This window comes from Pistacia vera, unplaced genomic scaffold (genome assembly GCF_008641045.1).
Source record: "Pistacia vera cultivar Batoury unplaced genomic scaffold, PisVer_v2 Contig598, whole genome shotgun sequence".
In the NCBI taxonomy this organism is placed as follows: Eukaryota; Viridiplantae; Streptophyta; class Magnoliopsida; order Sapindales; family Anacardiaceae; genus Pistacia; species Pistacia vera.
The window spans coordinates 396,201-424,090 of NW_022196443.1; the positions used below are offsets into that span (position 1 = coordinate 396,201).

Sequence of the window (27,890 nt, forward strand, 5' to 3'; positions counted from 1 at the left end):
GTATGTATCTGTACTTCATCCAACTCTTCCATAGATGGTTGATCCGACTCGATCGGTGGGGTTGGATGAATCTGTAATTGCTACGAAGAGTTACCCTTACCTTTGAAGGCATTCTTGTAGCAATCCTTGGAAGTTTTGGGGTCACCCTTGATCTCTCGTACCTCCCACTTGGTTGGAAATCTGATCGTCTGGTGGAAGGTAGATGGGACTGCCCGCATGTCGTGGATCCAAGGTCGGCCCAAGATGATGTCGTATGGCGAAGGGTAGTTGATTACTAGGAAAATGGTCTGTTTGTTCACTCCGCCGGCGTAGATAGGGAGGATGATCTCCTCGATAGTATACTTCTACTCAGAGCTGAAACCAACTAGCAGCGTCGGCCACCTGTTGATGTTTGCCTTTTCCAGTCCCATAGCCTTCACTGCTTCGAGGAATAGGATGTTTGCTAAAGAGCCTCCATCTACGAATACTCTTTTCACCAAGATGTTGGCGACCTGTAGGGAGATGACTAGGGCATCGTGATGAGGAGCAGCCAAGGTAACCGGCTTGTCATCTTCAAATTGAATTACCTGATGAGTGTGTGATCGTGAGACCGGATGGATGGACTGGACTTCATGGTAGTGGTTGGCTCTGGCATATCGCTTGGCTGATGAGTAACTTACCCCATTGATCTTTGATCCTCTGGAGATGAGCGAACAGAAACCTTTTGGTGTAGGTTCTCGTAGAGGGGGTGACGGTTCTTTTGAACTTTTATGGCTAATGTCGTTCTTCCCCTTATCCGTTAGCAGATCCCGAAGGTGTCCCCTCTTTAGAAGTGCAGCGACCTCTAGTCGTAAGGCGATACAGTCTGTGGTGTTATGCCTATGATTGTCGTGGAACTCGCACCATTTGGTCTTGTCTCTCCTTGCCTCAGGATTGAGCTTGTCTGGCCACTTAACAGTGGATTCCATTCCCTTCATAATCTCGATGACCTGGGTTGGCTCGACATTGAGGCTGTATTCCGGTATTTTGTATCGGTTCGATCCGAACTATCTGCTCTCGGTTCTTGTCTGCTGGCGATCACACGGTTTCCTGACTCTGCTCGAATTACGTGCTGGAGGTTGGTAGCGTTGCTCTGCTAGCCTGTGCTCTGGCTTCCTATCATTCCGCCTTGAATCGTATCTAGAGTGAATCGTTCGATTTATCTCATCCTCCTCCCATCTTATTTGGATCACTACCCGGGCCAGGGCATCTTCCAATGTGGTGCAACCTAGCTTTGTAAGTTCTTTGTATAGCTCTCCGTCTGGGAGGAGACCCTTCCTGAAGGCATCTACGGTTGTCTCAAGGTTACATGCAGGGATGGAGATCTTCTTTTTGTTAAACCTGCTAACATACTCTCTCAGTGGCTCGCCCCTTCTCTGGTATACTCTATATAGGTCGGCCGACAGCTTCTCGAGTTTCTTGCTGCTGGTGAACTGTTCCACAAATGTGTCGGTGAGTTGAGCGAATGAGTCAATGGATCCGTTTGGGAGATTCGTGTACCATTGGAGTGCTGGGCCGGATAAGCTCGAACCAAAACTTTTGCACATGCAGGCTTCCCTAAGCGGTCGGGGTATTGAGACGGTGATCATCCGCTGCTTGTACGAGGCTATGTGATCGTCCGGATCGGTTGTGCCATCGTATAGTTTCATGTTGGAGATTGTAAACTTCTGAGGCATGTCGGCTAGGGCGATCTCATCCACGAAGGGAGAATCCGCGTAACAATGGGGCATGCTCTTCTTGGTTGGGACCGGCATTCCTAGAATGCGTCACATCACTACTTCCACATCGGCCAATCTCTTGGCTAGTACCTGTTCCATAAGAGAAGGGGACGCCACTATGTCATCCCGCATGACCGAGTTAGCCTTTGCAAATGTCTTTGGTACATTCCGTTGGGTCATCCCTCGTGGGGTAGTCTGACGAGTTGTTCCTTCGTGCGTTCCCTGGTAGCATAGATCTTCGTTATTCCTTCCGATTGGATGACTCCTATAGTAATTGTTCTGGTGTTTCGCCCTACATGAATGGTCAGGGGAGTCATCTGATAGTCATTCGGTTGGTCAGGATGGATGGGCTCGAGTGTTGTGGTTTGTTTAGTTTGGCCGTTCATCCCGTGACGATGAGCCGAGCCGAGGGGAGTATGTGTTGGGATGGTTGACTGGAGGTAAGGTGGGATGGTTAGATTGGGTTGGTCTTGTGGATGAGGGCTTTCTGCCACTGGATCATCTTAATCTTGACGCTGGGATGAATCGGCTGAATGATGTTCTACAAGCATATCTTTATCTCCATGAATCAAGACAGAATCGTCCACCGCGGATGAGTTTAACAGACGTGATCTTTTGCTGGAGACCGAGGGTCGGTGCTCTGGCGTATAGAGAGGTTGCATGGATGGAACAGGGGCGCGGAACCGATTTGGGGGTGCTTGGCCAGGCAAGAACTCTAAATCATAGAATTAACTACCTTCTCCTTAAGAGACTGGTTTTCTGACCTGATGGATGCGTTTTCAGTTCGGATTGCATTGTTCTCAGCTTCCAGTGCGGTTACATTGTCCGAGTTCTATTGCATGAGAGCAGTCAGAGCCTCTAGTTTGGCCTCGAGGCCGGGATTAGCATTGTCGGAGTTGTCAGCCATGGAAAGTTCCTCTACGTAGCAAGGTTCGTCAAGCCAAATGATTGCTAGAGGCCCCACGGTGGGCGCCAAACTATAGACATAAAAACCTACCTGTATGAAAGGGGGGTCTGATCCCGTGAGGTTGAAACCACTAGCAATCCGCTGCACCTGCACACGTAGAGAAACAAACGCGTGAAGCGAACGGGAAACACCGGGGTGGTGTTTGCCGCAGGCACTCCGACGCTCAAGTCAACAAGGCTGAAAGAGACTAATATAGTGAGGGCTAGGGAGTAGAGAGGTTACCGAAAGTCTAGTCGGAGACTGTGACTACGGCAGTGATGTAAAGCTCTCAAGTAGGAGCTTCGGATGTGAAGGTGTAATGTAGTGTGCCCTTTGTGAGAGGGTTGGCCTCTGTTTATATAGTGACTGTCTGGTCTCCTAATCCTGGTGGGAGTAGGAGTCCTAATGTAACTCTGATGCAAATCCTAGAAGAGTTAGGGCGTCGGTGAGCTGTCTTACTAGCGTCCGAGTAGGAAGGTGATCTGAACAGGAAAGCCACTCCGAGTAGGAAAGTGATCAGGAACAGGAAAGTGACTTCGAATAGGAGACTAATCAGGAACAGGAATATGATCAGTGGGGGCTGTGGGCTCTGAACTCGCCTATAGACCTATGAAGTGAGCTGAAACTGGGAGGCCCATGCCCAGATGGTTTGGACAGGCCGTATCTCGTATTAAATGGGACTAATTTGGCTTAGGCCTCTTTGAGATTGGGTCTAGTCTTTTCTTCACTGGTGGTCCTGTTTTCCTATTTGGGACAAGGACGATTTTTGGCCCTAACACCTATAAGGGTTAATTTTCACAAATGGTAATTTGTACTATTTGGACTGCAAAAATGTCTGATACCATCGATTCCGGCAAATAGACAACCCATGCTCTGTCAAAAACATCAAAATTCTTCGATTTGCAACATCTTTAGTTAAAAATTAGCCCAAACAACTAAATTAACCACTTATCTACCTAAAAAATCAATTGCAAAGTAAAAATTCAATTTGTTCTTGTGAAAAGTCATCATTGTCAAGGGTATTAGCAGTGTTTTGTCCGAAACCAATGGTTTCAAACATATTTGAACAAGATAAGTTCTACCAAAACGTCCGAATCAACATGATATTCAAATATGTTATGATTTAAATTTATTATGATTAGGGTATTTTAGGTAATTAAGCTATGAGTTTATGAAAAAGTTTNTTTACAAATGGTAATTTGTACTATTTGGACTGCAAAAATGTCTGATACCATCGATTCCGGCAAATAGACAACCCATGCTCTGTCAAAAACATCAAAATTCTTCGATTTACAACATCTTTAGTTAAAAGAGTAATACCATACATACATCATTTTCATACAACATTTCCCATATAACATTATGTGGCAAGATATGATTGACTAATTTAAAGTTAAAATTAAACTTTTACCCAATCACATCTTGCCACATAATGTTGTATGAGAAATGTTGTATGGGAATTATGTATGTGTAGTATTATTCTTAGTTAAAATTTAGCCCAAACAACTAAATAAAACCACTTATTTACATAAAAAATCAATTGCAAAGTAAAAATTCAATTTGTTCTTGTGAAAAATCAACATTGTCAAGGGTATTAGCAGTGTTTTGTCCGAAACCAATGGTTTCAAACATATTCGAACAAGATAAGTTCTACCCAAACGTCCGAACCAGCATGATATTCAAATATGTCATGATTTAAATTTATTATGATTAGGGTATTTTAGGTAATTAAGCTATGAGTTTATGAAAAAGTTTTCAGATTTTAGATTTAAGTTGAAGTGTTTTAGTGTGATCATTGGATGATTTCAAATCAGATATGATTTAAACAAATTAGAGTAGATGGTTTGTCAAACATGTAGGGTTGCTATGTCAATTTGTAGGGAATAATTTGTATAATTAGTTTATATATATAACAATATAACATTACTCATAGTTTTAGGAGTGCCACAATGTCAAATCCAACAAATAAGATGACTAAAGTGAAAAACTAAAATTTAATATAATTTTCTTAGCAACTTAAGTAATGAGCCCAACTTAAAATGTTGTGAATTGAGGGGGGGCATTAATGCAAAATCTATTATAAATTGAAGATTCCACAAACCATATAAGTTTTGATACGATAATAACACTTTAATTACAAAATAACATAATAAATAATATAATATAAACGAATTATATTAAAATTAATTTTGGCACGTACCTTTCTACAATGTCACGTGAGAATCAAGTCAAAAGTTGAAAACCCAAACAAACTTCTAGAAGAAAGACTAGTATATAATTCTACAATAATACTAGTCTCACGAACATCTCTCACTAACTACATGTGCTAACTGACAATTGGTTTAATTAAACGGGATCTATTATTGGGCAGACGGGACTTATGTGAGCTAACCAATTATAAGTTAACACGTCGCGTTTATGAGGCAAAGTTACTCATAATTTTATAACTAATTTACACAAAATGTTATATGGCTCACTTTAGCAAAAACTATATGCCACGGCTAACATGCGCATCAATCCACGGCGAATACGATCATCAATTTGGGATAGCCCTGTGATCTCTTTCCAGAAAACCCTCGAAAACCACTTTCTTCTTATACTCTTCAGAATCCAAATCAAGATCACCTGAATCACTACTAGTTTTACTTTCACTTTTGTAACGAGCGACGAAGAAGAACCATGCAGACGTACACATAATCGCACATAAGCGCCCCCAAACTATAGTTATTATCAGAATCACTATAATAATTGACATACCCATCAAGTGTTCGGATTTTTTGACTGTCACATTGTTGTTCTGATGAATCTTTTTCTGTTTGATCCGAGAATTAGATGGTGGGTTCGGAGCCTGCAGCAAAGAAACTCGAGGAGAACCGGGTTGACTCGACATCCCAGTTCTTTTTTCCTCTCTTCTCCGCTGATTTGATACTGTCTTTTGACAGTTGTCTTCAGATGATTTCTGATCCTCAGTAATGGTGCGATTTTGTTGGAATTCCTCCGCCCTCACCTGAAAACCGAAAAACACTTAAAAGTTAATTCGAGGTTAAAATCTGTAAGTTTTGAATTTGATTAATGATAATAAATTAATAATACATACCACTTCAACTATTTCTTTCGGGACTGCAGGAGTTTCTTCAAACGGCGTGATGTTGACGATCGAATTCTGATGTTTCTTGATCAAGAGCTTACAAAGAACCCATTTCGACTTCTTGGATTTTGGTGTATGAACGTCGGTATTAGGCTGATTATGATCTGTAGCTTCAGCTATAGGAACTGTTTTGTTATTAGGCATTTCCATGCAAAAGATTGACCGACGACGAAACAAACCAATATCTTTCTTGCTATTATTACTGTCAGATTGGACAACTTTCTCGGAATCTACTACTTTCTTGGACGCCCCGAAGCAATGAAGAAGAAAGCAGGTGTTTGATCTGGGTTTGGTTTTTTGAGCTTTCTGTTGGATTGGAGTAACCATAGCAGAGAGAGAATACGAGGAGGCGATATGGAGGATTTGGAATAATAAAGGGAGTGGTTGGCTACTGCTTTAGGCTCACTATACTATTACAATAGGTCAATAGCCAAATGATAAACAATTCGATAATACAGAATCAAATTTTTTTAATTAATTAATTAGTTGATAAGTATTGAATGTTCGGTTGGGAGAGACGACTGAAGACTTTGTTGCTCAAGTCATAGTTCTTTCACGTTTACGTTGTCTCCATGTTTTAAACTTCTATGTTAACTTAATGAACACTACCACTGAGGGACAATTACTTCTTTTAAGGTTTTTTAAAACTCAGAAGATTCTGAAAACTAACAAATACACCCAAACAATTGTCAGACGAAAACATAATTTAATACTTTAGGACAATACTACATTTAAGACTCAATTTCACAAATTTTCTTTGACAAGCCTGACGTGATAGTTTATAATTATTTTCTAATAAATTTTGCCATCTGACCAATTGTTAGTTGCCACATCGGGATTGTGAAAGAGAGTTTGTGAGATTGGGTTGTGAGTTAATCTTTATTAAAAACTTTATTGTTAGTATACTTTAGTGTCCTTTGTCTTATAATACTCCTTTGTAATATTATTTATTATATTTCAATTTTAAAAATAAGATAACTATATTTTTAGTTATTTTTATGTAATAATTTGTTAATTACAACAATACCTCAAACAATGGTCAAGAAGGTTTGCTCTCTTTGTTGACTTTTTAAGTTCAAATCACCTTAGGACCACCTATCACATTTGTGATTTACTTGGAGTATTGAGCTGGTAGGGTGTTCAATGGACCTTGGGAATTAATTAAGGTGTCCACAAGCTGGCCTGGACAGTGGACACCCCAAGTATCCAATATATATATTCCCATTTTCCTCACCCAACCACAACTTGCCACTCTACCTATTAAAGCAAGAGTCTTAAGAGAGAAGCGGTGATATTTTAAGATTGAAATTTGAAGAGATAGTGATGGTGGTGGTTTTAATTTTTTTTTTTTATTTTGGGTGTGTTTATAATTTCAAAAAATTAGTTTCTGTTAATTTTATAATTGACATATTTGGCTATTTTACCCTTGACAATTGACGTATTTGGCTATTTTACCCTTGAGTAATACTACACATACAACATTTCTCATACAACATTATGTGATAAAATATAATTGACTGATTTTAAATTAAAATTAAACTTTCACCCAATCATCTTTTGCCACATAATGTTGTATGAGAAATGTTGTATAAGAATATTATATGTGTAGTATTATTCTTTACCCTTGTAATGGTTAAAACTTGACTAAGGGTATATTTGTTATTTCTAGAATCCATCGGTGTGTTAAAAGGTTTTTTCAAACATTGAGGAGGAAATTGTTATTCTCCCCCGCTACTGAGAGTGCTAAGGCACTTCGGAAAAATCTAGCATGCATATAATAATTTAATAATATTATAAACAATGAACATCGAATCTATCGAAAAGATTTAATTTGTGACAACGGCATGCATATTGTGTGCGAATAGAAATAAAATCGTTGTTGGCATGTCAACCTAAAATACGCTTTTACATAATAAACATATTTTATTTGTTTATTTGGTTTGGTTGAAAATCTGTCGATAAGTATCAACGTTTGGTTGGAAGACATGACTTAAGGCTTTGTTATTATCCTTGCGGACGGTTATATTTTGTTCACATTTTAAACTTTTATCACGTTACCTTGATAAATGCCTTGAACTACTTCGCTACCATTGCATTTCTGCTAGGGAATTCTAGAATAACCATACATTTATAAAAATAATTTCTTTATTATTTTATTAACGATATATATATACTATTGGCGTATTTAGTAGCACGCGTTATATAGATCAAAAGAGAGGGTTGCACTAATCAACTTAAAACTATGGACTACTTTTTAAATTACTTCCCTTAAAGTTGTCACGCATCACTTTTTTTTTTTTTAAGTAATTAAGATATTCAGATCAGTTTACACGTACCTCAACTAATATTTGGGATCCATTAAATACTAAATGAAATGAGTAAACATCTTTAACCGTTAGACCAACCTCTTGGAGTTCACGCATCACATTAGTGTAATGCAAATACGCGGATGTGGTACTAATGTGATTAAGGGTGTGTTAGTTTTTGAATTCATTTTGTGTTTTTTTGAACAAATTATAAATGGAAATATATTTGATATGTTTATCTAAAAAATAATATTTTGAGAAGGTAAAAATAAAATTAAGTTCAACACATTTATCGGAAAATGATATTTTAATTTGAAATCACACTTGGTAGCAAAACACAGTAAAAAATGAATAGATTAAGTATTAATTATAAAATCTAATTTAAAATTCTTTTGTATGAATTGATTCCCCTTGAATTTTTGTTATTTTCTTGCTTTGTTTATTAATTGAATTTTCATCTTTGATATCATGAATTATCAATCCTCGGAATTGTTTAAACTTTAAATGGTCAAGCTTCGATGATATAAGTTTATCATAATAACTTTGAGTTATTGTATTAATTAAAATATTGGATACGTAGAATGCTTTCAAATTATAATTGCCCATTAAATAAATTAGGCGTAATTTTAATGTTCATGCAAAACAAAAGATTAAGTTTTTAATTATCTTTTTAAACAATGTATGAATTAATTAGTAATGATAAAATTATAAGTCAGATTTCCTTAATCTTTCATTACTTATTGGATTTCATTAATTATTAGTCGTTAGATATTAATTTTAATTTTTTAAATCAAAAGTATATTCCGATAAATATGAGCTCATGTGGAATTAAATATATATTCCGATGCGCTTATAAGGTTAACTAAAACAACAACACACCACATTTTCTCAATTGAGTAATAGTACGCCATAATCTTCTTTTACAACTCTAACCTGACAGTTAAGTTGACAACTGTCACGTCAACTTCAATCACATCCAAGACACTAAATGATTTTGATTAAACATGAACGATCGTTTCTGAAGAAACAATCATTTCTTACGAATTAAACAACTGTTTCTTATTAATGAACGGTCATTCGTCCATAATGAACGATTGTTCATCTCTAAGGAACAACCGTTCATGTTTAGTCAAAGTTGTCAGTTGATGTCACGTTAGGGTTATAAGAGAAGGTTGTGAGATTAGATTATAAATGTAGTACATTTGTTTTCAATTTTAGATAGGTCTTTTGCTTACAATTTTTTTTTTTAAAGGTATGGGTTTTTAAAATGTTTTTTTTTTTTCTAATGGTAAACCCTAGAATGTTTGACCCTTTTGTAGTAAGCACTCTTTCATTAGGGTAATACATGTCTTAACTTTCATGTGTTTGACATTTTTTGTATTGAGCACCTATTGGTTTTGGAAATGTTATCAACTTAACTTTCAAATTTATCAATCATTTCATCAATTTAACTTGAAAAAGACATACTAATTAAGTTACTAACCTCTCAACATTGTCTACACATTTTGGATTAGATTGATTGAATTTGGGTGAATAGTAAAAAATGGCATTTCTTTTAAACTCAAACAAAATAATCTAATAGTTTGTAAAAAATAGACGGGTGGTTACAACGAAAAAGGCCAAATACTTAGAGACTAGGTCACATTTCCAAAGCCAACGAATGCCCACGATAAAAAGATCAAACACACGAGATTTTATTATATATATATAAACTTGCTCTAAATTCACAGCTTTTAATTTTTTTTTATTATATATATTAGGATATTAGTTATGTCATTCATCTAATTTAGATCAGGTTTATAAATGGAAGAGGATAATTTAAGTTTCGTTTGATTTGTGATATGAAAATAATTTTAAAATTGTAACACGATTCAAATTTTGAGTTGTATCTTTAATATTTTTAATATTTAAAAATATGTTTGATATAATTTTCAAGAATTATTTTTAGATTAAAAACTATAGAAAACTGTAAAAATGAATTAAACTGCTTTGCAACTTTGCACTTCTTTTTAAGATTGTATCTTAAAACTGTTTTTGGAAATATTTTAGCTTATTTCTATCAAACACATTTTTAGATTTTTTTTTTTTATTTTTTTGTATCCCATGTTTTCATAAACAAAAAAAAAAAAATTAATTTTTAATAATTTATATGTATTTTATAACTTTAGACTTCCTTTCAACATTATAAAGTTTTACTATACTATTTAACATATTTAAAATAATTTATATTATTTTCATCCATATATATATATATATATATAATAAGGAAATTTTAACAATAACATTTTAAAACAATTTTGGAGCTTTCCTTTTAATAGATGGAAGTTGAAGATGTATATTTTTTATATTTGATTTGAAATTTAAAAGTTAATTTGATTATCAATGTTTATGGTAGGTTTCCAAAGCATCAAGGAATATTTTAACACTCTTAACTACTAAATTATTTGAACAAAAAATGTAAATACATATATTTTCTTAGACAATGAAAAAAATAGTAAAATACAATTAAAACATTGAACAAATAAATTATTTGCTTAATTATTGATACCATTTTCATATGATATTCTATTCTAAATAATTTTTTATTGTTTCAATTAAAATATATTCTAATAAATTTTCTTGATTTTTACCATAATTATACTACATATTTCCTTTCATTTTTTAGGAAGAAGTCTTGAAAATTGTTATTTAGTCTATTAAACTGTTGATAAATTAAAATCTTTGCTTGATTATTTTCTTAATTTTCTGAATTACATTATATTAAATTATATCCTTAATTCTTTGATAAAATTAAATTACTTTCTTTCATGGTTAGAGAAAAAGATTCAAACATTGGTATTTAGACGTTTATAACTTATTAGATTTGAAATTGAAAACGATTCCAACATAATATATAACTCTTTTAATTCTTGAATTGCTATTATCATCATTCTTCTGCATTATTATTATTATTATTATTATTATTATTATTATTATTAATGGTTGTTTTTCTACAAATTGAGAAGAAGTAGCTTTCGATTGCTACTTAAAGAATTTGCGTTTTCATCTGTTTCTGGAGTGATTCTTCTAAAATGTGGAATATCTTCTTAGGTTGCTTGTGCTAGAAATTTTTTCTAATTGTAAGCTAACATTAATTATATATTGTTTTAATTAAAACCGGATAAATATATAGTCCACTGATATATTAATGGACTTAATGTGATTTTATTAAAATTTTGTCCAGTACACTCATTTCATTAATATGGATTGACGACAAAGTGTGGGCTTTAAGATTTATTGGACCTTTAATGAGAGGGTTCAATAAACTATTATTAAACTGGTTAAGTCCCCTTTCCAAACGTATCGACAACTGAAACCTATTTTGAAAGTCATCATTTAGTGTGTGTTATTGGAATGGAAGACTTACTTTTTGTCGCTCTTGGAAAACTTGCCACTTTTGGAAAACCCGCCGCTTCTATAGTAAGGAATTAAAGAATAAAAAATTATGGCACAAACATTTTTGTCAGTAACCTCAATATTTTATAATCTAGGGCACAAACAAGTATTTTTCTAGCTTCAGAAAGATTATGTCTTTTACTATGGGAGTTGAACCAGGGTGTGAGTGAGCTTGAGTTATCTCCAGTAAAATCTGGTAATGCCTACTAAAAACAATAATTCCAAGTGGGAAGTTTAAGAAAGTGAATTTAAGAAATCTTTTATATGTGTTGATGTGTGATTTTGACACTAACGACTTGTACGTGCAAAATGTTACTGTTCTTAGAAATTGCACGTGAATGCTTGTGATAATCTAATGCAATGACTGAATAATAAATGAAAGTAGTTTGGATGCTTATACGTGAATTCCTACGTCCATTGTTTCTGTTATATATGAAAGATTACAAGAGGTCGCGTATAGTGAACAACGAGCAAATGTACAATAACTGAGTATTTAAAAAGAATATCAAGTCGGTCTCTTTCTCGAAGGTTATGTTTGCTCTGAAAATAAATGTTACAATCAAAAAATGGGTTCAGTATCAGAATCCTGAAAATGAGAAGGGGAGTCCTCAATTTATAGTAGAGGAATTCAAAGTGATGATTACAAATCTGCAAGTGGGTAGGTGACATGCAAGTCCTTCATTGCCTCTCATTGGCTGGTAACTTAGGAAATATCCTCAAAGTACTTGGGGCTTGAACATGTGTGCAGCCCTCAATCACTCATAGGCAAAACTTAAATCTGCCAAGTTGGTGACAACCATATTCTTTCTGTCATGGAGCAACGTGGCAGCTTCTTGGCGGTGCAAAACCTTCCTGAACTCTAATTGGTGCTTACTGACGTAGGCTAACGTCAACCCTGATTTTTCAAGCATAACAGCAGCTCCTCAGTTCTCAACATTCAAAGATTGAATCTTAAGAACTTCATGATTATGCTGCGATTTGACTTGTCTCGAGGAGTATTTGCTCGAACTAACAGTTGAGAACAACCACATTGTAACATATGACATGAGGTTGATAGTCTGACTCGACTAGCGAACTGAGACATGGGTCTTTGAGTTACACAAGCAACCTGATATGATTGTTTCTTAAAGGTCCAACAACTTGATCCAGATCATGATCAGTGCTATGAAAATGTATTTTGCACTCTACCTATCATTCATGACCTGAAAACACTTAGAATATTTTGCTGTCGAAGATTGAGAATCATTTTGCTCAGTGTTCGAATTTGACATGTGGAACAAATGTCTTATTCGAACGACCTCCTCAAGTGTTATCTGTTGTGCTTGACAATTGTCTTGATCAATAAAGATTACAAGAGGTCGCGTATAGCGAACAACGAGCAAAGTTACAAGAACTGAGTATTCAGAAAGAATATCAAGTCGGTCTTTTTCTCGAAGGTTATCTCTGCTCTGAAAATAAAGATGTCAAACTGTTGATGCGTGATTTTGACACCAACGACTCGCACATGCAAAGTGCTAAGTTGTTCTTAGAAATTACATGTGAATGATTGTGATAATCTAATGCAAAGACTGAATAATAAATGAGAGATGATTTTTAAAGTGGTTCGGATACTTATAAGTGATTCCTACGTCCACTGTTTCTATTATATATGAAAGATTACAAGAGGTCAAGTATAGCGAATAGCGAGTAGAGATATAATAACTGAGTATTTATGAAGAATATCAAGTCGGTCTCTTTCTCAAAGGTTATCTTTGCTTTGTTGAGCCACTTTGTTGAGCTCTCTATGGAAACGGTCAATGTAAGACTGGAGGGATTCGTTCCTTTCTTGCCATATATTGCTAAGGTAACTCAAAGGCATCGAAAACTTTCGATTCGCTTGAAAATGCCTTAGGAACGTCGTGCTCATCTGAGGCCACGAACCGATCGACCCCGCTGGGAGCGACCTGAGCCATCGTTTGGCATGGGAGGTCAGCGTCATTGCCAAACAGTGGCATTTTGCTAAATCTGAGACCTGGTGAAGCTCCATCAGGTCATTAAATTCATATAGATGATCCTGCGGATCGGAATTTCCATCAAACGCCCATATGTCGAGCATCCTGAATCCTGGCGGGAGTGGAGCGGCTAACACTTCGGGAGAGAAGAGGGACGCGGATGCGACCTGCCCCTGCTCATTTTGCTGGGCTCTTAGTCTGTCAAGAGCTCGTTGTAGCTCCTCAATCTGCGGCAATGGAGCCGCTTGGGGGTTACTTTCACCCATGCAAGTTCGATTCTCGCGGTTACGATTGAGTAATGTCCGGAGGTCGGGTTCCTCTTCACCTCAGCTGGCGGTTCCAGCCACTCTTGACACATGCTGACTAGAGGTGTGTGATGGCGATGAAGGGTGCAGGGTATTTTCACGACCTTCGCGGTGGTAAGAACCGCCCCACGAAGTGTGGGACCCTCTTGCACGGTGACGATCAGGATTGCTTTGCTGGCGGTGATAAGAATCGCCCCGTCCAGCACTTTTATGGATATGCGCCTGCGACGTGGCATGGGACAGCTCGGGCTTCGTCTTTTCACCGAGTCTCAACGAAATTGGTATTCCGCTTGGGACGCAGTCGGTGTTGGTTGGCCCTTTGGAGCCCGTGGGCTTGCTTTTTGCCACTTGCTTACCCTTTCATCTACGCGCTGCAATGCTCGCGGCACGGGCTATCTCCCTTTGTCATGCTTTCGTGCGACCTGCAGGTGTTTTTGGCAGTTGCACCGCCGCAACTGACTTAGATGGCGCGCCTTGGTCCAAACGGTCCAACCTTTGGTTGACCGTCTGGAGAGTATTGTCAAACCTCTCTAGGTAGCTTCTTATAACGGGGTCAAGCAGGAACTTGACGGGATATCTCCCACAGCGTTTTGCGAGGCTGAAGGTTTTTTGGAAGAAGCATCCCCCTAAACTTGGGGGGGACCCTCAGTGCCCTGGTTGGTTTGCTCATGCTCTGGTTGGCGGGCCATTTGTTGCTGTAGGACTGGTAAGTTGGAGATTCTCCTGATGAAGGATGAATACTAAATCAGGCCCTCCTTCTAGCGCCAAACTGTTGATGAGTGTTTTTGCACCAACGAAACGCACGTGTGAAATGCTGTGCGGACCCAAAAACACACGTGAATGTACTGGATAAAAGAGATAGTAAATGCAATAGGGACAGTTTTTAAAGTGGTTCGAATGCTAAGTTAGCAAGTCCTACGTCCACTGATGCTTATATAAATGATAAAGGTCAGATCGCTTTTAGCCGACTGACTTTACAATAATGTTACAAGGTATCTAATGCCGAGAATTCTAGGAAAGAGAGAGTAATTAATCAAGCGTAAAAATGCCAATCCCCTTTAATGAGAGAGAAGCTCCAATTTTATAGTGGGATGCCTTGAGATAATAATCACTAAATCTGTAAGTTTATGTGATTATTCGTGCAAATCCTTCTTTATGTCACATTGCCCACCTTCCAGAGTGATTTGCGCGATTTAGAGCAGGGATTGGACACGTGGGAGCACCACAGCTCTTGACTAGCCTGATGCGCACCCACTATCCTGACGGACGCATGCGGTGATTGTTCCAATGATCTAACTTTCGTGGGCTAGATGAACCTGACGTCAACCCTTGTATTTTTTAGGCATAACATATTCTTGTTACCATAAATTATTAAAATAAACGTGGGGACACTCGTTTCCTTGGTGAGCCCCTACAAATTTCATAACACCAAAATAAACACATGCACAGAGAGAATACTTAATCACCCCAGTCTAGGTTCTACCATTTCGATTAATAGCATAAACCCCTTGAAATTAAAAATAGATTTAATAATATGATATTAAGAACTTGATCAATAATTTTTTATTTAAAAGAAAATCCATATATTAAAAAACATATAAAATAAAAGTCTGAACCTCTCAACTCCTCAGGATACAGTGGAGTTGGAAAGAGATATTTGTTTAGGACGACGAAGTTTTCTCTCTTTTCTTCTTCTTCTTCATCCTTTTTTTTTTTTTTTTCATTTATTTATTTAAGTGGGATGGCCGCATTTTGAAGTTAGTGTGGGTGGGAATCATGGAGAAAAAGGAGTTAGAATTCANAATTATGGTTATGGTGTTCCTGGTGGTCCTGGTGGTGGTGCAGGTGGTAGTTATTATGGTTTAGCACCACCTACTTATGGGTCTCCGCAGAGGGCAGAGGCTGTGGCTTCATCCTCGAAACCACCGCCGCCTCCTCCTTCCCCGCCAAAGTCTTCGGCATGGGATTTCTTGAACCCTTTTGAGAGTTATGATAAGTACTACCCATCTTATACTCCAAGTAGGGATTCAAAGGAATTGAGAGAGGAAGAGGGAATTCCTGATTTGGAAGAGGAGGATTATCCTCATGAGGTGAAGAAAGTGCATGTGGAGGAGAAGTTTGTTGATGGTAGTGGCGGCGGCGGCAGTGGTGGAGGAGGTGGAGGCGGCGGTGCGAATGTTGGTGATGGTGATGCCGAGCCGTCTTTTTATCAGACAAGGCCTAGTGTGGATAATGAAGATGTGAAGTATGAGGTGCATGTGGTGGACAAGAAGGTTGTGGATGAAGAGAGAAATGAAGAGCATAGCAGTACAGCTAGAGCTGGTCCTCGAGATGTTTTTGATGTAGCAAGAGAACTTGAGGTTCAATTTGTGAGAGCTTCTGAGTCTGGAAGTGAAATTGCTAAGATGCTTGAGGTGGGAAAGCTTCCCTACCAGCGGAAACATGGTATGAAAATTGAAGCTCTCTCATAGTTTAGTTATATCTATAATCTTTTTGTTTTTCAGTGAATGACTGTTATACACTCATTTCCTTGCTTGATCTGTTTTAATTTTGTAAATGATGGACTAATTTAATGACCCAAATATCAAGTTTACAGATCTGTTAGAAGTTAATGTTTTCTTTATTTAAGCAAAGGGGTTGTATAATTTTGAATTGGACCCAATTTAGCTGCAATTTAACTTTGAATTTCATGGATCTCGGTGAACCAGTTTCCAAGATGTTGCATGTTGTTACACCTTCGTTGTCTGTGGTATCCTCACAGCCATCTACATCTAAGAGTTCTGAATCATCATCCTTTGCTAACAAAGCTGGCCCCGCTTTTGCGGATATTGATGAAGATATGGCAATGAGGACAAGAAATCTTTCTTCTACCTTGCACAAGCTGTATCTTTGGGAGAAGAAACTCTATCATGAAGTGAAGGTATGTTGTAACTTGTGATTTTTAATTATGTTGTTTGTTGGAATGACTTCATTTTTTCCACTAAACCTTCAAAATCTTCCAGCCATTGGGTTGCTACAACCATTCAGATTTTACTTTATTGTTTTCCTGAAGTACATGATTCCTGGCACATCTGTCCTTGTAAATTACAATTCTCTTATAGTGTTTTCACTTGTACGGGATCCATTTATTGCCTATATTGTTTTATCATCTTGCCAGTGCTCATTCTAATCTCAAAAGGAAAGATTTATCATATTTTTTTTTTTTTTTTGTTGAAATCCTATTTTAGGAAAATGTTTTCCCTTGGGATTATGGTACTGAAGCATATGGCCTTTGAAGGGCCAATTGGTGGCCTTTATTGTATGTTCTCATACAATATTGCTACTTTTCTACTAAATATTTTCCTCTTTGATATCATTGTTACAGCAGTTTTTGCGTAGCAAAGATTTTACTATGTGAGTGATCTAGATCAGCTTTTGGTGGTTCCTAGAAAGCTTTATAACCTAGATGACACTCAAGCCTTTTGTATTCTGTGTTTCTAATCTTGCTAGTTTTTTTTTGCTGTGCTTTCTAACAAAATGTTTCCGTGATAACTTTTTCACAGAATGAGGAAAAGATGCGAGTAATTCATGACAGGAAGGTCTGTAAGCTGAAGCGCATGGATGAAAGGGGTGCTGAGGCTCACAAAGTTGATGCAGCTCGAACTTTAATTAAGAGTTTGTCCATAAAAATAGGAATGGCAATTCAGGTTGTTGATAAGATCTCTGTGACAATTAACAAGATTAGGGATGAAGAGCTGTGGCCACAACTAAATGAATTAATTCAAGGGTATGTGATCTGTAATTTTCTTTTAGCTCTTTTTGTGGTAATTTGATGTTATCTGTTCATATTGTGATTGTAGCATTTAGTTTTAGGTTGATTGACTTCATTTGTGATGCTGATATTATATACTTCTCGATATGTGTATCCCTAGTCCTTGATGCTTCTTGTATGCTTAATATTGAGGGGATTCAGTGCTTTAGTTTAACAATGTGTTGTTATTCATCCTCTTGTTGGATAATTAATACAGGGGAAGGCTGTGGTAATGTTGGTGTGGGAGAGGGAAGGTCTTTACAGCTTTAGAATCATATTGATATGCTACTGTAAACTCCAGGAATTTTTTTATGGAAATGTTATAGCTACAGCAATGGCATGATACTGATTTGGTCCTGTTGCTGTCGCAACATCATTTTCTTCTATGATAACTACCCAATAGTTCAGTAAATGTAATTTCTGATTTCATAAAATGCTCTCATGTTTCTGTTAAATCTTTAGATATATGAGCTGTGGGTCTGATGCTTTTCTTATGGCTTACTAGTTAGCCCAAGTGAATTTTAAGTCGATAGACTAGTGGGACTGGATAGTGTCTAGTTCTGAGCTTAAAGCTTCTGTTCCATACTTGTTGATTTTTCTCTATCTCTATCTCTATCTCTTTATTTCTCTTGTTCTCTTTCATTCATGATTCTGCTTACAGATGTTTGTTAATTGTCGAAGTTCATTCATCTAGTTGGGGTTTTATGTGTCTAATCATCAGGCAGTTAAATATTCTATCCATTGTAGTTTTTTTTTTTTTGAATTTATCCTGTCCTCTGCTTGTTGATGTTTGTGGGTTTTGTTTACTTGATGGTGGCTTTTTTAGAATGTTTGTCCTTTGTGGCTCCATTGCTCATGTGCACCCTTTTTAAATTGGTTTGATGATGGTTTACCTTGAAATTCTTTACTTCAGGTTAACCAGAATGTGGAAAAGTATGCTTGAATGCCATCATAATCAGTGTCAAGCAATTACAGACGCCAAGGGTTTTGGTCACATTGGATCCGGCAAGAAACTTGGTGATGCACATCTTGATGCGACATCACAGCTTGAACATGAGGTTCTTAATTGGATTTTTAGATTCTCTAGTTGGATTGGTGCACAGAAGGGTTATGTCAGGGCCTTGAATGGTTGGCTTATGAAGTGTCTTCTGTATGAACCTGAAGAAACAGCTGATGGAATAGTTCCCTTCTCACCTGGTAGGATTGGTGCACCTCCTATTTTTGTAATTTGTAATCAGTGGTCACAAGCTTTGGACAGAATATCTGAGAAGGAAGTAATTGATTCCATGCGTGCTCTTGCCACGAGTGTGCTTGAACTTTGGGAACATGATAAGCTAGAACTGCGCCAGAAGATGGTGACAAATAAGGATTACGAGAGAAAAGTTAGGAACTTGGATAGAGAGGAACAAAAGATCCAGAAGGAGTTTCAGGCATTAGACAAGAAAATTATTCTGGTTTCTGGGGATGGTAACAATCAGTTGGAAAAAACTGTATATCCGAGTGAAACTAGTAGTAGTAATCTTCAGGTTAGTCTGCAACACATTTTTGAGGCCATGCAGAGGTTCACAGCTGAATCTGTGAAAGCTTATGAAGAGCTCTTGCAGCGTACCCAAGAAGAATTACTTGCTCGACAAAATGAAGGAGTTTCGTAGGACTGTTTATTGAGATGGTATTCCGTCATCTCTTAATTCTTGCTGATCTGGTTATCATCTGCAGCTTGTGTTCAACCATAACCTTTTATGGAGCTTGGGATCTTTGAGGGGTTTGTGATTATGAAGCTTACAGGTATGTTTTGTTCTCGTCATATACCTCCAACCCCATTTGCTTTGGCTGGTTTTCTAAGACTGCTCTTCGGAGGAGACTTGGTTATGTATGATGATAATGAATATCAGCACTCAGCTCTGAAACATATTGGTGGCATAAAATTTGGCAGGATTGAATTCCCAATGTTTAAAAAATATCTGCTGATTGAGCACTGACAGTTCTGACCCATTTGGAGTCAGTCGATGCAATTGGGCTATAATATGCAGGTGAAAAGGGGATAGACCTGGTGATTTGAAACCAAATGAAGCCACTTCCATCTATTGCTGATGCTGGACAACATGAGGGGCTTTGTCAGCATCATCTCCCAGTATTGTACTGATAGCCATTCATGGCCGAAAATAACCTATTGGGTTCTCCACCAGCATGTAGTGAAAGAGATGATCAACTGATCAAGGGCAGGTCATGCTGCTGCAAATGACCACAGCTGGAGGTGAAACAATCCAAGTGAGCAAATCTCAGTTTTGCATGAAGATAAGTTGGAATTAGACTAATGGAGGTTGTTTCTTAGCGACGCAAGTCATGCAAATGTTTAGAAATCAGATATTGTATAATAAGTTAAATTTTTTTTCTTTCTTTTAAATATTGATTTATATTGTACAGAAGACCTTCGATACCAGGCAAGCTGAAACACCCACCCCCCCCCAATGTTTCTGGTTACAATGTAAACGCCGATTCTAGCAATTCTGGGTTACTTATCAGAACAAAATCCCACAAGTTTTATCATATTATTGATGATGTAAGGAAAACAACCTTAGACGAACTGCAGAATTATTTAATAGATTGAACGACGGCTAAAATAAGTTTTCTATATAATATATTATACATGTAATGTTACATGATGTTAAACTTATAGATTGAGGGGGTAAAAGAATGTTATGGCAACATTAAATTAATAGATTGACAGGAGCAGAAGTTCTGTTTCAGATAATGCAGAAAATCTAGTGAAATAAAAGTCCCACACTCATATATCCAGTTGTAAAGGTATGGTGGCGGCTTATTTTATGTCTTAAGTTGTTGGAAAAACATAACACTGTGAATCTAGAAGTAGAATCGATTGTGGTCCATTGGATCCATCCACACTCAAAGAGTTAAATCTAGTAAATTTTATGCTTTTGAAAGCACTGTAAGAGTCTGGACCACCTTCCATCTCCATCTGATTCTGCCCTTCCCAAACTTACTCTGTAATAAATTGAAAAAAGTTGCAAATCTCAGTGCACTGTTTAAAAGAACAAAAATGTCAATTCCAAAGATTGTGTATTCCCTTTGATTTTCATCACCAAAATTATGGTATTGGGAACTCTTTTCACCCCCCAATTCTTTATTTTTCTCATTATTTTTTTATAAACATACCAAAGAAATACAGCAAATGAGTTGGTAGAGAATATAGCCTTGAAATGCAGTACAAATATTCTTTCTTTGATCATGGAATTAATAGATCAACACTATTGCGACACGCTTCCCCTATTTATCTTCAATTTGTATATAAATAAGGAGAGTNCTCCCCAAACTTACTCTGTAATAAATTGAAAAAAGTTGCAAATCTCAGTGCACTGTTTAAAAGAACAAAAATGTCAATTCCAAAGATTGTGTATTCCCTTTGATTTTCATCACCAAAATTATGGTATTGGGAACTCTTTTCACCCCCCAATTCTTTATTTTTCTTATTATTTTTTTATAAACATACCAAAGAAATACAGCAAATGAGTTGGTATAGAATATATGCCTTGAAATGCAGTACAAATATTCTTTCTTTGATCATGGAATTAATAGATCAACACTATTGCGACACGCTTCCCCTATTTATCTTCAATTTGTATATAAATAAGGAGAGTCTCCAAGTAAAGTACACCACACCATTTCTTAGATTTTGCAGGAAAAAAAAATGAAAATAAATGCATGATGCTCCACTCTAACCTATCCCTTTACAAGGTAAATCTCAATTTGGGTAAAAGTAATGATAGATTGATTTCATCTTAAAAAACAATTATATATTATTAGGTGATGAAATATGATCCAACACCTAACCTTGTATTCGATTTTCTCTGAAATTAAAATGGGTTTCTTGTTAATTCTATAATAATAATAATAATAATAATAATGTTGTTGTTGTATTTTATATTGGTCAGACTGTGGAGTCCACATCAATGTTTAACTGTAAAAGCTTACAGTTAAACCCTCAACAAACAAACATGGTAACACCCAGCAACGGCAACCGAGGAAACTTAAATCAACAAGCAACCAAGAAATAAGAAAAGAAGAACCCGTTTCTTTGCTCAGCTCATGATTCTTATCCAACATTCAAAACTAGCTCATGGGTTGCTGTGAATCATCCTTGTTTGAAAGGACTCACTCACAAAGAGATCATCAAGATACTCACCTGCCACCCCACCATGAACCACCTTCTTCATCTTCTTCTCTTCCTGACCCAGCAACAAATGGGGCTTCAAATTTCATTGAATTCTCCTTCTTGGACCTCAAGGCCGCCACCAACAACTTCAGCTCTAATAATATAGTCTCTGAGAACGGTGAAAAGGCTCCGAATATTGTGTACAAAGGTCGCCTCAACAACCGCCAGTGGATTGCTGTTAAGAAGTTTACTAAGACCGCTTGGCCTGACCCTCAACAGTTTGTGGTATTGTGCTTCTTTTTTTCTAGGCTTTTGATTCTTGTGGGAATAAAGTGGCCTTGTTTTTGTAGGAGGAGGCAAGGGGTGTGGGAAAGTTGAGGCACAAGAGGCTGGCGAATTTGATAGGGTACTGTTGTGAAGGCGATGAGCGGTTGCTTGTTGCTGAGTTCATGCCCAATGATACTCTTGCTAAGCATTTGTTTCACTGTATGTGTGATTCTTTAGTTTCCGATGTTTTGAAATTATACATGGATGCTTTTTGTTGCAATATTATTTATGCATGTGTCGAAATAGGAGCAAGAACTCTTTATTTTTGGCTTAAATTGATTGATGCTACTGCGTCTCCCTACCAACGTTGCTTATTTTTATCTAGTTGGGTCAGTTCTTAATTTATTGTTCAAACTTTAGCTAGAGTATTCAGGAATTCTGTTTTAGCTCTTAGTCTTTGGAACTTGTTCTATAGTTTACTTTCTGTAGCTAAACATTTGTGCTGAATCTCGAAGATGATAGTCTCTTTGATATTCGGCATATAAATCTTCCAATGGGAGCAGGAGAGACATATTAATAACATGAAATGTGTTCTCAGTTGATGTAAAGTGACAACATTGTCTCTTTCTATGTTATATATGCTTGGATATTATTGCGAAGTTTGTTTATTCAAGATCAACTTACCATTCATTTAAGAAGGAATGAATTACTACAGGCTTCTCAGTGCAAACTGGTTTTGAATTGATTTTGGTAGTTGTTACCATCTCATTCACATCCCAAATTAGAGCAGTCTGTCATAGATTATCTTCCTGGAAATTTCCTTGGATTATCAATGAAATTGTATTTTCTCTTTTTGTGGATATTTAATCTTGTGTTCTTGTTCAATCCTTACAGGGGAAAATCAAACCATTGAGTGGGCAATGCGTCTAAGAGTAGCATTATATATTGCTGAGGCCTTAGACTATTGTAACATAGAGGGCCTTCCGTCATATCATGATTTAAATGCTTATCGGGTTCTCTTTGATGAGGTATTTCTTCCTTGAATATGGATGCAACTCATCTTATTATTACCTAACATTCTTTCACTTCTTGGACATCGCAGAATGATGATCCATGTCTTTCCTGTTTTGGCTTGATGAAGAATAGGAATGGTAATTACTTTGCAACTGTAAAACTTAATCTTTCAGTTTGCTTTTTTTTTTTTTCCCCTCTGTTAATAATTTAAATTTTCAAGTCTAAGAGGATCAGCTGCTTTTCGTAATTTAAAGCTGGAACTTGTTTCTAAGAGGTTCTGACTACCTTGGTGTGAATGTAGATCAATTTGTTGCTGTAGTACTAATCTAGTGATTTATTGTATCAATAGACATTCTGTACATCAATCAAGTTGAATAAAGAATAATGTCTTTTCAATGCCAATGAAAAGAGAGAATAATAATAATAGCTTTTAGTCACCATATAGAACCGTCATCGCCTATAACTATGTGTAGAAAAAGGGAGATGATTGGCTAAACATGACTGAATACATGAGGGAATTATAAAGACTAAAGATGATTGGATACATGAGGGAATTATAAAGACTGATGCAGGGATTTGCTGTTCTGAATAAAATTTCACAATAAAAAGCTAGCTGGTTATTGCTCGATATTATATGAGTTATTATAATAGCTGAATTTAGTAACTATTTTTCTTGAACGTATTTGAAGTATAATTTCTGTAATTGACATAATTTGTGTATTGTAAGGAAGGGTCACCCCTGAGAGTGTTATTTACAGCTTTGGCACTGTCCTGATGAATTTGTTAAGCGGAAAGCATATCCCTCCTAGTCATGTAAGTATATTTGTGTTATGCAGAGTGGGCATATATTTTAGTAAATGTCTTTGTCTGGCTGAAAATCAAGAACCTATTGCTTTATGGTTGTTGCAGCTTGTGTTAATCAGAATTTGCTATTCCAACTACAATTTATGAACTATAGATCTGCAATTTTTTAATCTTGCATACATTCAGCTTCTGTTGCACAAAAATATAAACATTTTAACAACCACCTTTAAATTTCTCTTCAGTTTGGCCTTCCGGTTCAATTCTTGTACATAATAGTTTCTTGAATGTGGATTATAACCATACCTTTAATGTGCGCTCTTTCTACAATCCACCTAAATATTATTTGTCTCATATAAAGTTAGCTCTTTGAGTGTGTTTATTTGAATTGGATTATAAACATGTTTCTCAACCCACTGACCATCTAATTGGTAAATTGCCAACCCAGTTTGATTGTTTATAAGAATTGCAGACTTGTTCTATTTTTCCTCTAAGGTCAAATTTCATCATTATTTTTTTGTCTATCCTAAGTGTGATGTAAGAGTTCTGTATGAGTACCTGATAATATTTCTGTAATTTTGGTCACTCATATACATGATACAAGCACTAAATTTGTTTTGCTGCTATGTATGTATGCAGGCTCTAGACATGATAAGGGGAAAAAACATCATTCTATTAATGGATTCACATTTAGAGGGAAAGTTTTCTATGGAAGAAGCAACAGTGGTGGTTGACCTTGCCTCCCAATGTTTGCAATATGAACCGAGGGAGCGACCTAGTACAAAGGATCTTTGTGCTACTCTTTCTCCACTGCAAACAAAACCTGATGTAAGGAACTGTGTTTTTTGGTTACTATTCATATTTCCAGTCATCAGTGCAGTCCTTGTTGCTACAGTTTGCTCCACTCAAACCATATGTTCACATATTTTGAATTTTGTTCAATTTGTAGCTCAGGTAACCTGATGCAAAAAAGGTTATTTTTGACATTGGAGGGGATACTTGAAGTGGAAATTAATATGCAAATATAACACTTGAGTGTAGGCTAGGATTGATGACTGGACTTCCGTTTAGATGATTATTTCTTTTAATATATGATAACTATTGCAAACATCTTGATAGTTTAAAACATCCTATGCATAATGGAGTAGAATAATTGTTATATACTATGTTAATAAGTGGTATGTTCCCAGTTCATGTAAGAGCATCACTTCATATTAAGAGCCTAATTGTTATATACTATGGGTTTTGCAGGTTCCATCCTCTGTCATGCTTCCAAGTGCAAAGCATGAAGAAGCTCAACCGACTCCGCAACGCCCTCTTTCACCAATGGGCGAGGCTTGTTCACGGATGGACCTCACTGCAATTCATCAGATCTTGGTTATGATTCACTATAGAGATGATGAAGGAACAAATGAGGTATAATTTGACATGTAAACAAGAGGGTCTTGCCTATCTCCACACTTGAATTTCATTCTAAGAGATTTATGTGAATTTGGATTGGCGTAGTTATCTTTCCAAGAGTGGACGCAACAAATGAGAGATACGCTAGAGGCTAGGAAGCATGGGGACCATGCATTCCGTGACAAAGATTTTAAAACTGCCATTGACTTTTACTCTCAGGTATAATCTTGAATTTCTCATTCATATGTTCTTGGTTCAAGTATGGATTATGAAATAATTTCCGTATGAACAAGACTTATTAACATACTTTCAAATCAGAAGGTTATAAAAATTGGATTTCTTAGTTGCTAAATTGGATTTCTTTGCTTAGCAACTGTTAATTGTTGTTTTGCATTTGTCTTGCTTTATTTCTTATGCACATTTTCTTTTCCTTTTGAAGTAATCTTTTTACTCAAAGTTATATACAACTGTTGCAAACATTTTTTACTAATTCATCCTGTTCTTTTTTTTTTTTTTGTTCTAATCAAGTTGCAAAAAGTACTAAGCAGCCACTTTTTGGTTGAAGTGATAATTGATATGATGACATATATTTTATGTTGGACATTTGGTTCTCATAAGCTTTCCTTGTGTGTGAATTTTTTTTTTTTTTTTTTAAACGCAAATAAAATCTAGAAGTGAGCTATCATCAGAACTACTTAAGTTGGAATTTACCATTATCATTCCCGTTCTCTTGTTTCTTTGCAGTTTATAAATGTAGGAACCATGGTCTCCCCAACTGTTTATGCACGGCGTAGTCTGTGCTATCTCTTTTCTGATCAACCAGATGCTTCCCTTTTAGATGCAATGCAAGCACAGTGTGTTTATCCAGATTGGCCAACAGCCTTCTACATGCAGTCAGTTGCACTTGCCAAATTGAACATGCACACGGATGCCACTGATATGTTGAATGAAGGAGCTGCATTAGAGGAAAAGAAACAACGAGGAAAGGCACCATAAGAATGGTAACCGTAATAAGTCAATAAACCATTATCCACAATGTTGAGGCTACCCCAAGTTTCTATAAAATCTGAGCTAGAAACTATAACTATCTTCTTAACTAAAAGTGACATGTAGAGACACTTGTAGTGCATGTGACATTTTCCTCCTGGATGATTTTTATAGGGTTTTAGATGTGCATATAAAATACATTAAGTTGAAAGCAACAAATAATCAAAGATCAATTGGTTATTAGTTGATGGCTTGCAGGCTTTTAGATGTGCATATCCTTGCTGTTGATGGATCAAAATAATCTAAAGATCAATTGATCTAGTTTGTGGGAGTATGTTGCCAAACTGTTCTTCTAGTTCTTTATGCATTTGTATTTGTCTAGCTTTTGTGGGTATTTCTTTTTCATCCAAATCTTTTTCATAAGGCAAATTGACTATATGTTTTTTCCTTTCCCAAAACGCATTAGGTAGGTCCGAGCAGATTTAAGTTTCAATTGTTTTTTATATTTGATTTATCTTTGAGCGGATATTATTCTGTTGAAGTTGAGATTTGATTATTTTAGTTTTGACTTCTTTTTGGAGGAAGTGTATATGTTTTTGTTTGTTTAGAATAATGTGATTAATTTTGTTCTTGGATGTTGAGTATTCTTGGAGAGATTTTTTTAAATGGGTTTGTGTATAAATTTGAAGATAATAACTTCAACTATTATTTTTGTGGATATTCCAGATTTATCAACACTAAATGGTTGTATTGAACTAATGAAAGGTGTCCCTAATATTATATTTCTTTTCAATTTTTGTACTAATAAAAATGAGGGTTTTAAACAAATATTTTGATTATAGACTCTAACATTGATAAAAAGTGTTGATCCATTGGCTGACTTAGCAATTTCTAGTATTTGTTCATAGTATTTTATACGAACTAACCCTTCTTGGATACAATTGAAATCTGGTTCAGTATCAAATATTCCATTTTGATAAGTTATTTGGGTTAGCATATTTCTTCATTTTCTTCATCATCTCCAGAATCTTTTGATTTATCTTTCCTTTTAGTAGTTAGTAATTTCGAATGTTGTTTTTGTTGCTCTTTTAATTCTCTGAATTCAACTTTTATTTGTTGAATTTCTTTAGTTAAATCTTCTAAATGTTAATTTCTTCTTTTCTTGCTTTTCAAATTTGTCAATAATATTCTAGAAGCTATTTTTTATTTTCCTATTAGTTTTTTCGAATATATTTTTTTAATCTTTCTAGATATTCTTTTCATAAAAGAGGATTATCAATTTTCTTAACAACTTCTAGAAGAAATTCTTGGTCTCCAGTTCTGCCCATTTATTACACGACTTCGTAGCTTGAAAAGCGATTGCTTTGCATGCTCACACGGATGGATCTCAAAGTCGTTCTTATGGTAAGAAGAAAAACTCAGGTTTTTGACCGTTCATTTAGGTTCGTCGATCTTTGCTTTTGTGAATGGTAAACCAAAGATTTGTAGTCTTCTGGATATGAAACGTAGAACACAGTTGTAATATATCAAGAAATTGGTTGGTTAGCATATTTGTAAAGATAAGATACATAATTTTTGTTCAATATGTGGGA

The 27,890-nt window shown here is 36.1% G+C and overlaps 4 protein-coding genes across 5 annotated transcripts; 2 read left to right on the top strand and 2 right to left on the bottom strand.

The window, feature by feature from the left end:
• Nucleotides 1-344: 344 nt before the first annotated feature.
• On the bottom strand, nt 345-956 carry LOC116110162. The gene has a single exon (XM_031396390.1). It carries the CDS (start codon nt 954-956, stop codon nt 345-347), a length of 612 nt encoding a protein of 203 aa, XP_031252250.1.
• A 3,880-nt stretch (nt 957-4,836) lies between these two features.
• LOC116110186 lies at nt 4,837-6,227 on the bottom strand. The gene is made up of 2 exons (XM_031396408.1): nt 5,780-6,227; nt 4,837-5,689 (listed from the first exon to the last, which is right to left on the bottom strand). The coding sequence occupies exons 1-2, from the start codon at nt 6,155-6,157 to the stop codon at nt 5,219-5,221; spliced, it is 849 nt and encodes a 282-aa protein (XP_031252268.1). The 5' UTR covers nt 6,158-6,227; the 3' UTR covers nt 4,837-5,218.
• A 7,495-nt stretch (nt 6,228-13,722) lies between these two features.
• Nucleotides 13,723-20,078, top strand: LOC116110163 (nitrate regulatory gene2 protein-like). The gene is made up of 5 exons (XM_031396391.1): nt 13,723-13,813; nt 15,605-16,312; nt 16,576-16,787; nt 17,410-17,633; nt 18,571-20,078. Exons 1-5 carry the CDS (start codon nt 13,723-13,725, stop codon nt 19,307-19,309), a joined length of 1,974 nt encoding a protein of 657 aa, XP_031252251.1. The 3' UTR covers nt 19,310-20,078.
• Nucleotides 20,079-21,323: 1,245 nt separating this feature from the next.
• On the top strand, nt 21,324-26,833 carry LOC116110127 (serine/threonine-protein kinase BSK1-like). Of its 2 annotated transcripts, XM_031396356.1 has the most exons (10): nt 21,324-21,410; nt 21,608-22,113; nt 22,179-22,314; nt 22,990-23,123; nt 23,198-23,246; nt 23,837-23,922; nt 24,550-24,738; nt 25,162-25,326; nt 25,417-25,530; nt 26,056-26,833. In XM_031396356.1, the coding sequence occupies exons 2-10, from the start codon at nt 21,793-21,795 to the stop codon at nt 26,305-26,307; spliced, it is 1,446 nt and encodes a 481-aa protein (XP_031252216.1). In that variant the 5' UTR covers nt 21,324-21,410; nt 21,608-21,792; the 3' UTR covers nt 26,308-26,833. The 2 variants fall into 2 exon arrangements, with proteins under 2 accessions (XP_031252216.1, XP_031252217.1); XM_031396357.1 differs by lacking the exon at nt 21,324-21,410 and having other exon boundaries at nt 21,984-22,113; nt 22,162-22,314; nt 26,056-26,830.
• Nucleotides 26,834-27,890: the final 1,057 nt, after the last annotated feature.

Coding starts and splice junctions, on each gene's coding strand:
- LOC116110186 (XM_031396408.1), bottom strand. CDS start 6,157: ATGGTTACTCCAATCCAACAGAAAGCTCAAAAAACCAAACCCAGATCA. Junction 5,690..5,779: donor CGAAAGAAATAGTTGAAGTG/GTATGTATTATT, acceptor TTCGGTTTTCAG/GTGAGGGCGGAGGAATTCCA.
- LOC116110162 (XM_031396390.1), bottom strand. CDS start 956: ATGAAGGGAATGGAATCCACTGTTAAGTGGCCAGACAAGCTCAATCCT.
- LOC116110127 (XM_031396356.1), top strand. CDS start 21,793: ATGGGTTGCTGTGAATCATCCTTGTTTGAAAGGACTCACTCACAAAGA. Junction 24,739..25,161: donor CACTGCAAACAAAACCTGAT/GTAAGGAACTGT, acceptor TGGGTTTTGCAG/GTTCCATCCTCTGTCATGCT. Junction 25,531..26,055: donor CCATTGACTTTTACTCTCAG/GTATAATCTTGA, acceptor GTTTCTTTGCAG/TTTATAAATGTAGGAACCAT.